Source organism: Meleagris gallopavo, chromosome Z (genome assembly GCF_000146605.3).
Source record: "Meleagris gallopavo isolate NT-WF06-2002-E0010 breed Aviagen turkey brand Nicholas breeding stock chromosome Z, Turkey_5.1, whole genome shotgun sequence".
Lineage (NCBI taxonomy): Eukaryota > Metazoa > Chordata > Aves > Galliformes > Phasianidae > Meleagris > Meleagris gallopavo.
Window position 1 is genome coordinate 16,040,699 of NC_015041.2, and position 16,559 is coordinate 16,057,257.

At 36.1% G+C, this 16,559-nt stretch overlaps 1 protein-coding gene across 1 annotated transcript in view; it reads left to right on the forward strand.

The window, feature by feature from the left end:
• Window positions 1-16,559, forward strand: part of MAP3K1 (mitogen-activated protein kinase kinase kinase 1) — a 151,103-nt gene extending 134,544 nt beyond the window's left edge. The window contains exons 7-20 of the mRNA XM_010725434.3: window positions 1,446-1,572; window positions 2,314-2,395; window positions 2,522-2,699; window positions 3,966-4,256; window positions 4,686-4,807; window positions 6,288-6,379; window positions 6,595-6,784; window positions 7,111-8,386; window positions 9,372-9,524; window positions 10,427-10,589; window positions 11,623-11,754; window positions 12,696-12,838; window positions 13,287-13,418; window positions 14,847-16,559. Coding sequence (XP_010723736.3) covers window positions 1,446-1,572; window positions 2,314-2,395; window positions 2,522-2,699; window positions 3,966-4,256; window positions 4,686-4,807; window positions 6,288-6,379; window positions 6,595-6,784; window positions 7,111-8,386; window positions 9,372-9,524; window positions 10,427-10,589; window positions 11,623-11,754; window positions 12,696-12,838; window positions 13,287-13,418; window positions 14,847-14,996 — 3,231 coding nt within the window. The 3' untranslated portion in view covers window positions 14,997-16,559. The remainder of the gene's footprint in view (window positions 1-1,445; window positions 1,573-2,313; window positions 2,396-2,521; window positions 2,700-3,965; window positions 4,257-4,685; window positions 4,808-6,287; window positions 6,380-6,594; window positions 6,785-7,110; window positions 8,387-9,371; window positions 9,525-10,426; window positions 10,590-11,622; window positions 11,755-12,695; window positions 12,839-13,286; window positions 13,419-14,846) is intronic.

Below are 16,559 nucleotides of genomic sequence, written 5' to 3' on the forward strand. Positions count from 1 at the left end.
CTTCTTTTTTTCAGCCTATAAAGTTTGGGTGCTCTTGCTTGTCCTTTTCTTGATTTTGCAGAGATCTTATTTCTTAAACAAGTAATTTGTCGTTTGAATTAGTGGGTCTAGAGAGGCCAAACTACAGATGGCAGTCAGAACTGAGGCTTTCTTATGTGTAAAGTGAAACCTAATACAAGGAATACCGTGATATGTTAGTAATAATATTCATGTTGCTAGATAAGTATATTTAGACAAGTTTATAATTCTGATTTATAGACTGTGACCTTAGTTTCTCATTATCTATTTTTCCGAATTATGTCATTATAAATAAATAAGGTAAATAAACCAGTTAAATACATAAATTACTCTAGCACCATTTATCTTGTCAGTTCCTTTAATTCTGTGCCTTGTCTGGAAAGATGTATTTCTTTGATTGGATTGTGAACTTCACTAATTGTCATTACTGACAGGGAAAAACATTTTTCAATTACTTGCCAATATACCTCCTAGCCATCAGGTAGTTCCTACCACTTCTGGTGCAGTGAGACAGGTTGCCATTTTATGTGAGTCTGTGTTTGTATTATACTAGAGAACACAGAGCATCAGATTCATTTTAGATAAAGCTTCATTCAGTTCTGATGCTTGCTATGATTTGCAGTTAAATTTAGTTTAGTTCTAGTTCTTCAAAAATAAATTTTAAATTAGTACATGTGTTGTTCTGTAGAGGGCATTTTTTTCCTTGAAAAATCCACAAAAATAACCTTACAGTAGAAAAAAATTATGTCAACAGTTTGCAAATAAATAGAAACAGATATATACAATATAGTTTTGTTTTAAAAACCACTGCTACTGAAGAAATACAGGATTTCTGCAAACTTCTAGACATACACCAACTATAACTTAAATTGGTAGTATGGATAATCAGCTTAGTACAGAATATTAAAAATGTTTTCCACTAAATGTTAACTAAGTTTAAAATATCTTTTTCTTTTGAAATCTCTGATTGTGTTAACTTAAAAGTAGGGGTAAATAAAATGGAATTAACATGCAGAATAGGTGATTTTTTTATTGATCTACATGAGATGTGTTGGTATGTTAGTATTTATGCAAATCTACTACATTGTTTTCTGTCAGAAGACTCAAATGGCTTTGTTATTTTTTTACGTATGTTTATCACATAGTCTTTAGCCCAATACAGAAATCTGTAAATAAAAATGTAAGTGCTGGACCTTCTGTCTCTTAATTAATATCTGACCTAGTTTGAAAGAGGTCATACATTTTGTGACTTTTCTGTGCATTCAAAATTTAGGTTGCTTATTTATTGATACCAAGGATTAGGAAAATTATTCTGAATAGCATGTAGTCATTTAGAAGTAGTTGAAACTTAATCTTTCTAACTTCTAAAACCTGTTCTGAATTCTGATATGCTACTTCAAAATCACAAATACATATATATTCTTTTCAATAGTATGAAAGATGAAGAAGAGCAGATGTGCCCCATTTGTTTGTTAGGCATGCTGGATGAAGAGAGCCTGACTGTGTGTGAAGATGGCTGCAGGAACAAATTACACCACCACTGCATGTCAATATGTATGTTTTCATATTTGTCTCATTAAATTCTGGTGACTCCAAATATGCAAAAGTATTGCAATTTAGTGTAATCTAGTGAGGGTTTTGTAGATTTTTTTTATTTAAAAGTGGAGAAAAAATACAAAATAAGAAACTTGCTCTTAGATGATGACTGTAGCATTTTGTTACCATTCAAATACCACTGATACACCTGTTTTTATCAGTTATTCACAAATCAAGCGTGTAGTTTAGTGCTTTGAGAAGGAAGTTAACTGCAGGGCTAAAGTTAGAACTTTTTTTTTACCTGATTGAAAAGGCTAGTAGATGATTAGAATAAGGTTAAGCACAGACTTACTGTGACTTGTCATGAGAGTACATAAAAGTTGTCTACTCTAACCTTGGATTATGTATTGAATTAAGAGCACTTAAAGTATGTAAATACTTTCAACAAATACTTCAACAAATAAAGCTCAGTCTCCTGTATTTTTGTACACAAAAAAGATACTACTTCTATTAGAGACATAGAAAGAACCATATTTCAGTTCATATCTTTCAATGGTAATTACAGTGCCAAAGTGAAGCACTTCTCTGTGCAGAAATGTTTAAATGCACACATTTGTCAGAACGCTTCAGATGGTTCAGTCTAGAAGTTTCAGTTAGAAAATGCATTTTTTTTCAGTGTAACTTAAGACATATTAGTTCTTAGACATCTGGTCTATACACTGGAAAACTGGAAAACATTCTCCTGTTGCTTTTATCCAGGGGCAGAAGAGTGTAGAAGAAACAGAGAGCCACTTATATGTCCTCTGTGTAGATCTAAATGGAGGTCTCATGATTTCTACAGGTAGGCATTCAGTCTGAATGTAACTGTATGTTTCTGAATCTGTAGATACATTCTTGAATGTGGTAAAATATTTAACTTGGTCAGTGTTTCATTTCTTAATCTTTGTTCTTTGCTGTTAATCTGTAGTCATGAATTGCCAAGCCCTGTGGATTCTTCTGTTCTCCATGTGGTTCAACAACAAACTCAACAGCAATCAACAGTTGGATCACAGAGGAGAATCCAGGATACTAATTTTAACCTTACTCATTATGGGGTCCAGCAGATTCCTTCTGCCTATAAAGATTTAGCTGAGCCGTGGATTCAGGTAATTTTTACAGTGTAAAAGAAACTTCAAATGTAAACATTGATTTTTAAGCCATTTTGCTAAATTTGCTCCTAGTGAATATAATATTGCACAGCATATATGCAAAACTACTTGCATTTTCTTCAGAAGAAGCTATGATCATTGTGCTTAATGGCCAGCAAAGAAGTACTTTCTAAATATTCAATCCTGCTACTGCTATTAATCACTGAAGGAGCTTTCTTCTGAAAAACCTTGGAATAAAAGATATTGTGTTAGGATTTGGAAGCAACTAATCTTGAGTATCCTGTGTAGGTATTTTATTAGTCCTAGGTTAACCACCAAAATGGGCTATATTGTGATTAAATTACTTGCCTGAATTGAAAAAATGACTCTGAAGTGGCAAAACATTATTTGACCATCTTTGTATCTTATCATAAAAATGAGTTTGGGTTGGAAGAGACCCTAAAGACACTATCACTCCAACACTCCTGCTGTGGGCAGAGTTGCCACCCACCAGATCAGGATGCCTAAGGGCCCCATCCAACCTAGACTTTAATGTTTTCAGGGATGGAGGCCTCCACAGCTTCTCAGGTCAGCCAGTTCTAGTGCCTCATCATTCAGACTTCATCCCAGGCCTCCTAGTGAAGGTTCTTGTAACAAAATTCATATTCTTAATTTTAGTCTAATCATAAAATCATCAAAGTTAGACCTACAAGATCATCCAATCCAGCCACTCACCAATCAGCAATAGTTCTCGTTAAGCCACATCCGTCTACATAATGTTTTGTACAATTTGTTGTGCAACTGTCATATAAATACAGAGTTGGCACTTACTGTTACCTACGTTGGGTTGCAAGAGACAAACGGCCTAAATACTCCTTAGGCTGAAGTTGGATTCAACTGAGTAGGGATCTCATGCTGAAAAGAAGAACGGGATAACTTGTTGCCTATATTTCTGCTATGTTTTTTGTCAAAAATATCTAGACCTGGTTTTCAGGTTTGTTTAAATCATTGTCTAAAACCAGACTGCATTACTGAGTAACTGAAGTATAGTGAATGAAACTATTCACCCCCACTTGGCTTAGCAGAGTTTCTGAAGAGCTGAAGACTCGTAATTTATGACAGTTAATTTATATCATAGATTTTTATTTATTTATTTATTTATTTATTTATTTTAAGATAGTATAACCTCTGGCATATAACTTCTGGCTGACAGATGTCTTAGGGTGGTTTTTCATCAGTTGTGATGTTATTCAACTTGACTCATGTAAGGTTTCTATTTGGCAGGTCTTTGGAATGGAGTTAGTCGGCTGTTTGTTTTCTCGAAACTGGAATATACGAGAGATGGCACTTAGGCGTCTTTCCCATGATGTTAGTGGTGCTCTATTACTGGCTAATGGCGAGAGCACTGGAAATTCTGGGAATGGCAATGGAAACAACACAAGTGCTGGAGCTCTGGGAGTAGCGAGTGGGTCATCTCAGGCCACCGTCTCAGGAGATGTGGTGGTGGAATCTTGCTGCAGTGTGCTATCCATGGTCTGTGCTGACCCTGTCTACAAAGTGTATGTTGCTGCTTTAGTAAGTAGTTGTTTACTCATTGTATTCTAGTTACTTCTTTTTTTTTAAGGGATAGGAGAAGGAGATGTATAAAGTCAGGAATCCTCATTATTTTTGTTAAGCATTACTCATGTCTTGGCTATTAACTATCATCTAAAAGCAGAATGGATAGTCCTTAGCAAGGGTGAATTGGCATGTATCCACTGACCAAATATAGGGAAATGGTTATTATTAGCAGTAATTGTATGACTGTGTTCTTTTCACTATATTAATTTCCTTTCTTGTCCTTTCCACATATATTACTAATTTTGATGGCGGATGTTTAGCTCTTTATCCTTTTAACATTCCTATAACATTTTTAATGCAATTTATGTAAAGTTATTCACATTAATTAAAAAATTCTATAGCTAATCTAATTTCATATTTATTGATTTTCCTCATTTCTCTTAGAAAACCTTAAGAGCCATGCTGGTCTATACTCCTTGTCATACTTTGGCAGAAAGGAGTAAGCTACAGCGACTTCTGAAGCCAGTTGTAGAGACAATATTAGTTAAATGTGCAGATGCCAACAGGTATGGTCATTAACTTCAAATTTATTTTGGGTTGTTACTGAAATATCTAGAATCTTCATTTGTTGGTATTTTGTGTGAAACAATAAGAGCATTTATAAGATGTGGTGAAGTAAAATATGTGGATGATAAGTGTAAGTGTACCACGGTGTACATGGTTTTGTTAGTTTAGTTGCAACAACCAACTTTGGTCTTGAAGGATGTAAATTTTGAGCGCATCTGATTATATATGTCCAGCATTTAGATATCTTAAATGATGCTTTGCTTTCATAAAGAACCTTTTCCTTTAAAATTAAGGAAGATACATTGGGTGAAGTCGTCAGCCAGGCTTTATCTTCCTGTCCTGAACTACCTTATATGCTCTGCCAGGCCAACCATTTTTTCAGCTGTAGAGTGAACTATTTGCAGAACATAATCACCGTGATCACTATCTCTTTCAGTTTAATTTATCATAAGCAGCATTTCTTCCAAAACCAGCTAGAGATGGTCCTTGCCTCCACCAGCAGTAGTCTAATGATAAAATATGTAAAATTTAAGAAGAGAAATTAAACTGTTTCTTTTGTTGCTGGATTTCTGAATTTAGCCTGTGCTTACAAGATAAGGTCCTAATGTGCACCTGAGTGATTTCTTCTATAAGAGACTGTTGCCTAAAGTTTCTAAGAACTTGGGAAATAGGAATGTACTGAGAAATAAGGAAGCTGCTTCCTATCTGTTTTATTTATTTGTTGGTGATATATATGAAGTTTCTAGGAATATCCTTGTAAAAATATCACAAGTGTTTGTAGCTTATAGATACAGTGTTGTATATAGGTTACTCGAAAACTAATGCCTCCTGTTTATTTCCATGGAAACTACAACAGATAAAAAGAGCGTAATAGCTCTATTTCACAGAGCAAATTCTTAGCAACAAAGCATTATTTTTCAGTATAGTTATTATCATTAACTCTGCATTTTTGCCAGTGATGAACAAATGCCTGCAGGGTGTCTTTGTAAAAATCTGTACCAATAGAGGTCCTGTGGTCTCCACTGCTGATGCACACCACTCATCACCTCACTATGCTCACATCCACTGATCTCCGTTAACATTCAGTAAACATCAGTGAATGTCAGTGGATACTTTTTTTTCCCTACATGGAAGTACTCAGTGGCACCTTTGCTTCATACCCACTTCCATGTCAGACACCATTTTGTCAGACTGCCCGTGTGTTGCCATCTGTCACACAGCAACAACATATAACAGGATATTGGTGGGAAGGTTCAATGTCTACTGCTGTACCACCAACATCTGCCTCTGATATCATGGGCCAACATAATGAAATAGGAGGCATTATTTTTGGAGCAGCCATTGTACAAATGAATTGGAATAAAGTGAAGTGAAGCGACATCCAAATAAAATTCCCAGCTAATGATTATTAAAATGTTAAAAAGTTTTTCCTAAAAACTACCAGCTAAAGGAGTTACTTCTGGTTTGAATTTCTTGTAGTCGAACAAGTCAACTTTCAGTCTCAACGCTATTGGAGATGTGTAAAGGCCAAGCAGGAGAGTTGGCAGTTGGGAGAGAAATACTTAAATCTGGTAATAATAGTTCTTCATTCCAAGCAAATATACTGATTTTTTTTTTTAATTAATTACAGAATTTATCCAAAACATATGACAAAATGTTTTTCTTTGGAGTTTGGGGCTGGGGTTATTTTGGGTACAGATATAATTCCATGTAAAACTGTTCTGATTGTTATTGAATTTAAACTATGAATATATCTAATCCTTATTTTTATCAACATTTTTTTTAGGGTCCATTGGTATCGGTGGTGTTGATTATGTCTTAAATTGTATTCTTGCAACTGAAATTGAACCTAGCAACTGGCAAGCGTTACTGGGGAGACTTTGTCTTATAGACAGACTTCTGTTGGAATTTCCTGGTGAATTTTATCCTCACATCGTCTGTGGAGATGTTTTACAGGCTGATACCATAGTAGGCAGGTACTTGCTTACACTGTTTAATTAATACTCTGTGTGGTTGATTGATTGTGTCATTGGTGATCTCTTCAAAAAAATTGTGGGATGATGAATTCCTGTAAACAAATATTTACATGCAAAAGTACACCTACTTTAGAGTAACTGGTTGCCATTTTCAGTTTCTGACCTATCAAACAATTCTGAAACAGCAATGCAAACAATAAGTCCTTTTGCTACTGCAGAACTGACAGCTAAATACGTGGTCTTGAAATGGCTTTCTTAACACAGGCTAACCAGAGCATATAACTTCATAAAACAGATTTTTTTAATGTGTTTATTTTTAATTACAGGTATAAGAAACTTCTCTCCCTTCTAAATTTCGCCTTGCTGTCAATTGACAATTCCCACTCAATGGTCGGTAAACTATCACGGAGAGTATTTTTGAGTTCAGCAAGAATGGTGGCAAGAGTGCCTCACGTGTTTGTAAAGCTGTTAGAAATGCTGAGTGTGATAAGCTCAACTCATTATACAAGGATGCGTCGACGTCTGATGGCAATAGCAGATGAAATGGAAGTTGCAGAAGCCATCCAGCTAGGCATGGAAGAAATACAGTCTATGGAATGTCGACATGAAGACTTTCTGCAGCTACCTGTACCAGATAATTCTCCAGAAGCTACAGAAAATAATACTCCTAACAATACCATTCAGTTATCAGGGAAAAGTGGGAAAGGTTTAAGTGACAAAAAACTGAGTGCCAGTCCACAGGACATTTCTGAGACACTGACTGGCCTAGCTGTGGGACTTCCTGTTTCATCAGTAACCACTGAGCAACCAAAGCCAGCTGTTCAAACAAAAGGAAAACCCTACAGTCAGTGTTTGAACTCTTCTCCCTCATCCAATCATTCCCAGTCACTATTTCCAACACTTCTCTCTCCTTCAAACCCATCTGTACCAGCTGGCACTGTAACAGATGTCTCTAAACTCAGACCTCAGGGATTCATTCCCTGCAAAATCTCCTCACCTTCTCCTCAAACACAACGGAAGCTTTCCCTCCAGTTTCAGAGAAGCTGCTCTGAAAATAAAGAACCAGATAAGCTTTCTCCAATTTTTACCCAAGCCAGGCCATTGCCATCTAGTCACATACACAGGCCAAAGCCATCACGACCCACTCCAAATGATATGAACAAGCAGGGAGAAACTTCAAAGAACAGTATGACACTTGACCTGAATGATACTTCACAGTGTGATAGCAACGGTAGTAACAGTAGTGCAGTTATACCAAGTGAAGAGACAGTGTTCACACCAGTAGATGAGAAATGTCGGTTGGATGTGAGTGCAGAGCTCAACTCCAGTATTGAGGACTTACTTGAGGCCTCCATGCCAACAAGCGATGGCACAGTTACGTTCAAGTCTGAAGTTGCAGTTCTTTCTCCTGAAAGGGCAGAAAATGATGATACTTACAAAGATGATGTAAATCATAATCAAAAATGCAAGGAAAAGATGGAAGCTGAAGAAGAGGAAGCTTTAGCTATTGCTATGGCAATGTCAGCATCTCAAGATGCCCTGCCAATAATTCCCCAACTACAGGTCGAAAATGGTGAAGATATCATAATTATTCAGCAGGATGTAAGTATACGCATGGGAATTCAGAATAAACATCTAAATTGAGGTCTCATAGTTTAAGATGGTGCTGGTGTGTTTTCAGAGTTGTACAAACATGAATTGACTCGGTGTTCTCTTCTACAAGTTGGAACATAAACAGCCTATAAGTTGAGGGTGCCGCAGAGTCCTTCCATGGTTAATAACTAGTTTAGAGAAGGTATTTGGAAGGGAGAAAGGGAGATATGTAGCTTGCTTTAAAATAGCGAAGAAAGTGTAAAAGGGGGGAGGGAGGAAGCAGAAAATGAAAGTGAAGTTTTTAGGAATTTACTGGGTTTTGGTGTTGATTTATTTTAAAAGCCATCACACAGTATCAAATTAGTTTCTGAAAGAATAAACAGAGTAGGAAGAGATCTTTCTTTTGGTACATATTGAGAGGAAAGCTGCAAGATACCTAAGATATTGCTAAAACCTAAAAGGTCATTGTTTGTACACGTGCAAAAGCACAAGAAATAAGAATAGAGAAAGAAGTTATATGGAAGATCACAAAATGTTCAAGTATTTTAACTTGAAGGGAGTAAGATGCTGTGAGGCTACATGCCTAGGAAAGGCAGCAGAATTGGTAATGTTGCTGGAATTAATGAAATAGTTGTTTTTTGTGATTACTTGCATGAGACAACAACAGATGAAGCAGGAGTAAATTAAATGGAAAGTGTAATTTTGGTTGTGTTAGGTTTTTAGAAATGAGATAAGGAATAGAAAAGTCTTAGTCCAATTCATGTTTTTATATCTTGCCTTTCACTTTCAGTTAGTAATGCAGAAGAAGAGCTCTGTTTTAACATACAGTAGAAATGTGTGGGTTGTGTTCATCCAAAATATACAGTACTGCAATACACGTAACTGTAAGGGAAAGGAGAGGCTTATAAACTTGAGTATTTAATAGCCTTCAAGAACATAAACATTGTAGATGCATGCTAATAAACAAATAAATGATCTGGAATGTAATTTGCAGACACCAGAAACTCTGCCTGGACATACCAAAGCAAAGCATCATTACAGGGAAGATGCAGAATGGCTTAAAGGTCAACAAATTGGTCTTGGAGCTTTCTCTTCCTGTTACCAAGCTCAAGATGTAGGAACAGGGACATTAATGGCTGTAAAACAGGTAAATATTTCACATTCTTGATTGTATTCTGCTTCTTCAGTGTTTCTGTCAGATATTATAGAATCATAGAATCACAAGGTTGGAAAGGACCTGCAAGAGTCCAACCATCCTCTCACCACCATTGCTACCACAAGCCACTAAACCGTATCTCACAGCTCCTCATCCAGACACCTTTGAACACTGCCAGGGACAGCAACTCCAGACCTCCCTGGGCAGCCATTCCAGTGCCCGACCACTCTCTGAGAGAAAAAGTTTTCCCTTATGTCTAATCTGAATCTCCTTTGCCACAACTTGTGGCCATTTCCTTGGCTCCTGTTTGTTGCCTGGGAGAAGAGGCCAAACTCCTCCCCATCACAACCTCCCTTCAGGAAGTTGTAGAGTACAATGAGGTCACCCCTGAGTCTCCTCTTCTCCAGACTAAACAATCCCAGCTCTCTTGATATAATATTAACCTTATATATTTTAAATCCTTCTCCGCTCACAAACTGCTCATGCTCATGTCTTCTGCTGTCACTTGCCACCTAACACATAATACAAACTCTATGCATGGTATAAACATTATATATATATATATATTATTTTTAATTTTAAAAAATACTGTACTTCTAATACACATTTTGCAATATATAGCTTAGTTTAAGCAGGAAAGTGAAGAGGGAGATTTCTCCACTGCAGGGATTCTGCTGGTGTTTTCCAGAAAATTGATCTTACTTCTCTATGACTGTCTCGCATGGAGATTTATTCTCAGCTGAAGGGACTTGAAATTCTTTAAAAGAACACTTGCAGCTTTTGGGTAGTGAGGAGAGATGGAAAGACATCCATTCTCATTGCTTTACCAGTGGGTAGGAGGAGGGGGCACAAATACGGAACTGGCAGTTATATAATGTTGTATTTCAAAACAGGTGACATATGTCAGGAACACGTCATCTGAACAAGAAGAGGTAGTGGAAGCACTCAGGGAGGAGATACGGATGATGAGTCATCTAAACCATCCTAATATTATTCGCATGTTGGGTGCTACATGTGAGAAGAGCAACTATAACCTCTTTATTGAATGGATGGCAGGTAAAAAGCTACATGTGAAAAAATAATGAAAGTATGTATTGGCTTGAAACTAAGTAGTTTCATACTGCAAAATATTCCATGGATTGCGTTAGTTTGCAAAACTGTGTTTTCATTACTGATTTAAAGATTTGTGCTGATTGAAAAAAAAAAAGTTTGTATAATACAGCTTAAACAGTATTCTTACCAATAATCTTTTTTTCTTAAATTGGGAATTTTCTGTGACTAACTTGCAGTTGAGAGCCCCTAAGAGAAATATTATTACATTTTCCTTTATTTAAAATTGTGTGAGGAAAATGCAAAGGCATTTGAGAACTTACAGTAAATTTCTAATGGTAGGCAGCAAGTAGGTGTGCTTCAGAAAAAAACATTCAAATGTTAAATCAGTCAAGTATTAATTCAGTAGTATTTTCTTCTCGCTATTGTATATAGCACGGAAAAAGCTTTATATCCTTTTTTTTTTTTTTTTGGAGAAGGAGCTTTATTTTATGAATTGAATTAAATTGTTGCAGGTTATCAAGAATACATTTGGTGTTTTATACATGCTTATTTCCCATGAAAGAAAGCATTGCACCTTAACTTACTTTCTTTGACATAAACCACTTAGCAATACCAGAGTGCTAACAAGCAAAAGCCCAAGTTTGTGGTTATTTTCTGCGTTGCTGACTGTAATTTTTTTTCCTGAAATAATATTACTTTGGTAATAAGTTGTCAGGAGCTGTCTTTACATCATTCAATACCGAGTTATTTTACATTACTTAGAAGGGCAGTACAGTGCCCAGTACAGTGGAAAATCCAAATCCTTGAGGATCTATATGCCAGTAGTCGATACATTAAAGTATTGGTACATTTCTTAAGAATAAAATTCTTTTCTTAGGAAGTGTAAAAACCTCTATCATAATTGTATGTATAGTTTCAGGCAGAAAGCAATTAAGTAGTCGATCGTATTTCTTTTACCTAGAGAACTCAAATTTTAGGAAGCAGTACTAGTTCTTATATCACAAAATAGAAGTGTTGATCAATTCTGTTCTTCTAGGGGGATCAGTTGCTCATTTGTTGAGTAAATATGGAGCCTTCAAAGAATCAGTTATTATTAATTACACAGAACAACTGTTACGTGGCCTTTCTTACCTCCATGAGAATCAGATAATTCACAGAGATGTCAAAGGTAAGATTTACTTAGAACATCTTTTAAAGCATACTATTTTGAAAGCAGCATCTCTTGCTTGAGACCTGTTCTTTCTCTTGGATGCCGTCTCAAGAGTTGTATCTCTTGGGTTGTCTGATTGTATGTAACAGAAATTAAGAACATTCATAGCATTTCTAGGGATGCTGGCTACTTGTGCCAATTGTTTAGAAAAAATCAGTTTTCTGGATTTGTTCAAATAAAATATAAAGTTGCCATACAGCTTTAGAGATCAGTTAGTTAAATTAATGCAAATGTTTACATCACAGTCTGTGAACAAGCCAAAAGAAGTCAGGTTTCAATGTATTCTGGGTTTTCTTCCGTCATCCTAATTGAACATAAACATAGTTGTGCTGTTTGAACACAACTTGGGCTTTATTAGAAAATGTCAGTTCTATTAAAATTCTGCCTTTAATGTTGCTATAGCTGTCCACAAACAAGAAACAGATCCAGATAGGTAGCAACATAACAATGGTAAACACTCTTACCTTTTAATACTCCTCCTTGTAACAGAAAAACTTTCATTTGCTGTCTAGTTCTCTTTAAGACATCTCCAATCTAGCTAAGGATGAAATAAGTTTAAATTTCACCAGATAGCTGCGGACAGTGAAAACTTCCAGAGTTTTAAGTTGACATTTTCTTTTGTTATCTGTGCTCCAGACATTGTTCTAGAATTCTGTTTGCGCCTTTGAAAGTTTGATTGCTTCTCTGAATCTCATATGGCCTCATGCTGTGTTCAGCAGTATTTCTGCATAACAAAAAAGTGACATTATTACATTTACCCTTGACTTGTAAGATTTCCTTGGTTCTGAGGGTGAAGAACATCTACCTATCAGTAGTCTTGAAATTGGAAAGTTGTCTGTGCATTCCTTTGCCTCTTAATAGAAAGCCAACTAGCAGTGTTTTTATTATGCTGTTGACAGGTGCCAATTTGCTAATTGACAGCACAGGTCATAGATTAAGAATTGCTGATTTTGGAGCGGCAGCCAGGTTGGCATCAAAAGGAACTGGTGCTGGGGAGTTCCAGGGACAGCTGTTGGGAACTATTGCGTTTATGGCCCCGGAGGTAAGAAACCAGTTTTGCAAATTACTTCAAAAAGCTGTTTGAACTCTGTTAGCTGATTCATACAGCTAAGTACATGGAAACTGCTATAAATGCTTTTAGTTAATTTTAAATACACTAGTTCTAAAGAGTAGGGGTGATTTCGACATAGCAATATATTTCTCCTTCTTGTCAAAATTGTTACAAGTGGTTTGTTGAAAAATATTTCATGATTATTGTTAAGAAAGCACAAGTGATCATTTGGTCAAAAGACTGCAAGATTGTTTGATTTGTCCTTCAATCAGGCACTATATTTTCCGGCTCTCTGTGTCAGTTTAATGGCATTTACTGATCACTCTGTTCAGATAAAATGTTAATCAGAATGCATTTGGTTGATTTTATTTATTTATTTATTTTCTTGAACTTAGGAGACTTTGCAGTAGATGAACTGGGCTTTGATTTGTCTGTGCAGGTCCTGAGAGGTCAGCAGTATGGTAGGAGCTGTGATGTGTGGAGCGTTGGCTGTGTTGTTATAGAAATGGCTTGTGCTAAACCTCCCTGGAACGCAGAGAAACACTCCAATCATCTTGCTCTGATCTTTAAGGTAAGGTTCTTTGTTGCTACAGTGGGCTGAACAATTATCATCTGCAGTAGAGTAAATTTTATGGAAGTAAAAGTAGTAGGACTTCTTGCAATGGCTCTTCTCTAAATTGGAGCTGTTTGTATAAAAGCAATACTAATATCATCATACTAATCATTTTGACTAATGACATTTATTTCTGAGCCATCTACAATAATATGTAGAAAAAGCTTTATTCTAACACCTAATGCAACAGGCAAAAAAAAACCACAAATAGCAGTAGAGTTAATCAAATCTTCCTAGAGTCAAGTGTTGGAACTGTTTCTTACAATCCTACAAAATATGGAAGCAAAATAAGTGTTTCTCTATAGAACATTTGCGTTTATATTCATATTTCATAGTGGGGAAATGGAAAATGTGATGTTCCATGACCAGGTTTTGCTGAAAGTTATCTACCATTATGCCATTTTATAAATGAACGTAGTCCCTCCTTTTCTAGGCTATCCACATTTCTTAGTAAAACCAATTAATATATAGAATCATAGAATGGCCTGGGTTGAAAAAGACTACAACGATCATCTAGTTTCAACCCCCTGTTATGTGCAGGTTTGCCAACTAATATAATACCAGGCTGCCCAGAGCGAAATAGACGTATATAGACATATACATACATCTGTATATATTCTTTAGTTAAAAATCTAGTTCAGCTCCAGGCATGAGTGAAGAAAATACAGTCACAAGTAAAGAAAGTGATCAGCATCTCCACTGGGATCAGTAAAGAAAGTGTTTCCATGAAGCAGAACTAGCACAGTAGTATTCAAATAAGAGAGAGAATCATCTTAATGAGTTGATGTCTGTGAATCTGATGGTGACACTCAAGTGTTCTCCATCATCTTCCTCAATCTGATCTAGAGAAGGTAAAAATCAATATGACTGGGAGCAACTTGCTTCCATCTCAGAAAGATTTAACTGAGCGATATTACATAATATGTTAAGCTACTTGTGTTCTCTTTGTCCTTACTGCATTTCTGCTACCACCCTGAAGGACAATCTGTCTCCACGCTGGCTTCTGCTATGCCAGTTAACACTAATGGCAAGGAGTAGACTAAAGAATACCCACAACTGTGGCCTGAGAGCCACTTCTTATGTCCTGCCCTGCAATTGGTTGCTGCAGAATATTGCTAGAAGAAGAAAAATGAGAGAAAAGTACAAGGAGAAAGGCAGTCTGTGACAAGCATGTGTTGTTGGGGAAAGAGTCATAAAAGGAACTTGAGACCCACTTTATAGAGAGGCAGGAATTAATGTACTCCTATAAACTGCAGTGGGAACTGTGGTGAGTGGATAAAAGCATGTAGCATAACAGCTGAAAATGATCAGCTTGTTTACTGTTTGGGGATAGAGGTGCGGCTCTTCAGAGTCACTGATTTTTAAAGAAGTTTTCTCTCTGTTCAGATTGCTAGTGCAACTACTGCTCCATCAATCCCTTCGCATCTGTCTCCTGGTTTGAGGGATGTGACTCTTCGGTGTTTAGAACTTCAACCTCAGGACAGACCCCCATCAAGGGAGTTGCTGAAACACCCAGTCTTCCGTACTACATGGTAGCTACCTATGTGTAAGGCTGATACACCGAAGATGCTACTGTATATAAAATAACTGTCTTGCAGTGCAGCTAAGCACAGCAGCTTGTATTGTTCTGCTGGCCTTGATGACAGATACATCACGGATTTAAGACCAGTGGAGAACCCTACCTAAATATGTGATTGACAAATGGAGATCTTTCCTTAAACTCAGTATGTAACATTTCACAACTTGTGCAGAGATTTGTAAACTGTGCCTTTTCAAACACATGGCTCTATGTCAATGCAAAAGCATTTTTCTTTAAATCTGCATGATTATTTAGCAACTTAAGCGATTTTTATTTTATTCGGAGCACTTTTTCAGCAATATTAGCAGCTGAGGGGCTCAGGATCTATTTTAATATATCGATCACTGTTCCACTTCACATCATGTAGATGTAAGCAGAGGATTCTGCAACTAGGAAGTTCTGTATCTGTCTCTTTGACTATACAAATCTCTGTGTAAAAATCCAAATGTTGATGGATACTTTAAAAAAGAAAAAAAAGCCTTCCTTAAACTAAGAGCAGGCAGTTGTGGTTCACTGTGCATTTACTGCTGGCTGTGTAATTTCTTTTGAAATTAAAGTTTTGTGTTTTCATTGTATTTTTAACTTTCAGGTAATGGGGATATTTTAAAATACTCTTTAGAAAGATGCAAACTGTCACTGAACATCTTGCTGACACAAGTTTTAAAACCAGATTTGCTGGAAATCTGAAATAAAATGCCATCCTCAAGTCAGTGTTTAAGGCTCTGACAGTATAGCTTATTAAAAAAATAATAAAGATTGTTCTGCGTGAAACAATTTAGATTCTGAATCATGTGAAAAGTTGTTGAGCCTTCTTTTCATATGGCAAATTATGCAGAAGTTATGTCAAAGGTGCCAGACTCAGTTTCCATTGAGGTTTACAGATGTTCTGTACTTCAGTGGGAGCAGGTGCCAGCTATGACTAGATCTCATTCTTTCTGTAACAACGTTGAGGTCACGCTCTTCAATGATAACAAGTTTTACCTGCTGTTTTCCTTCTGCCATACATCATCTATTTACTGTAGCTGTAGCTGTTAGTGATAATTTTATTTCAAAATGTTGGAAAAAAATATTACCCTAAGAAAGGTATTTATTTTATCAAGAAATGATCTTGGACTTGAAAAGCAAGATAAAGTAAAATGTGAAGTAAAGCTTCACCTGTAGTGCAAAACTTGTGTTTTTAGCAGGTGTGTTTTTAAAACAGATTTTTAAAATTATTTTTAAGGCAGGTTTTTAGATTCTGATGCATGTAATTCTGAAGGAAAATGGCAGCTTTTCTTTTGCTTTTTTTTATGATGGGGATCTTTTTAAATCGAATATTGATTGTGTTTAATTCTTTAAAAATACTGTTCGTGTTTTAACTCTTCAGAAGCCAGTTAAGTTGTTGGACTGAAACAGAATTGGTTATTTTTCAAAGACTCAGGATAAACTAAATAAGCTATAGTACATTTAAAAATGTACAATACAAATTGGAAGTGAAACATCTTAAAGATAAGTTTACAGGAATGATAGTGCTCATTCTA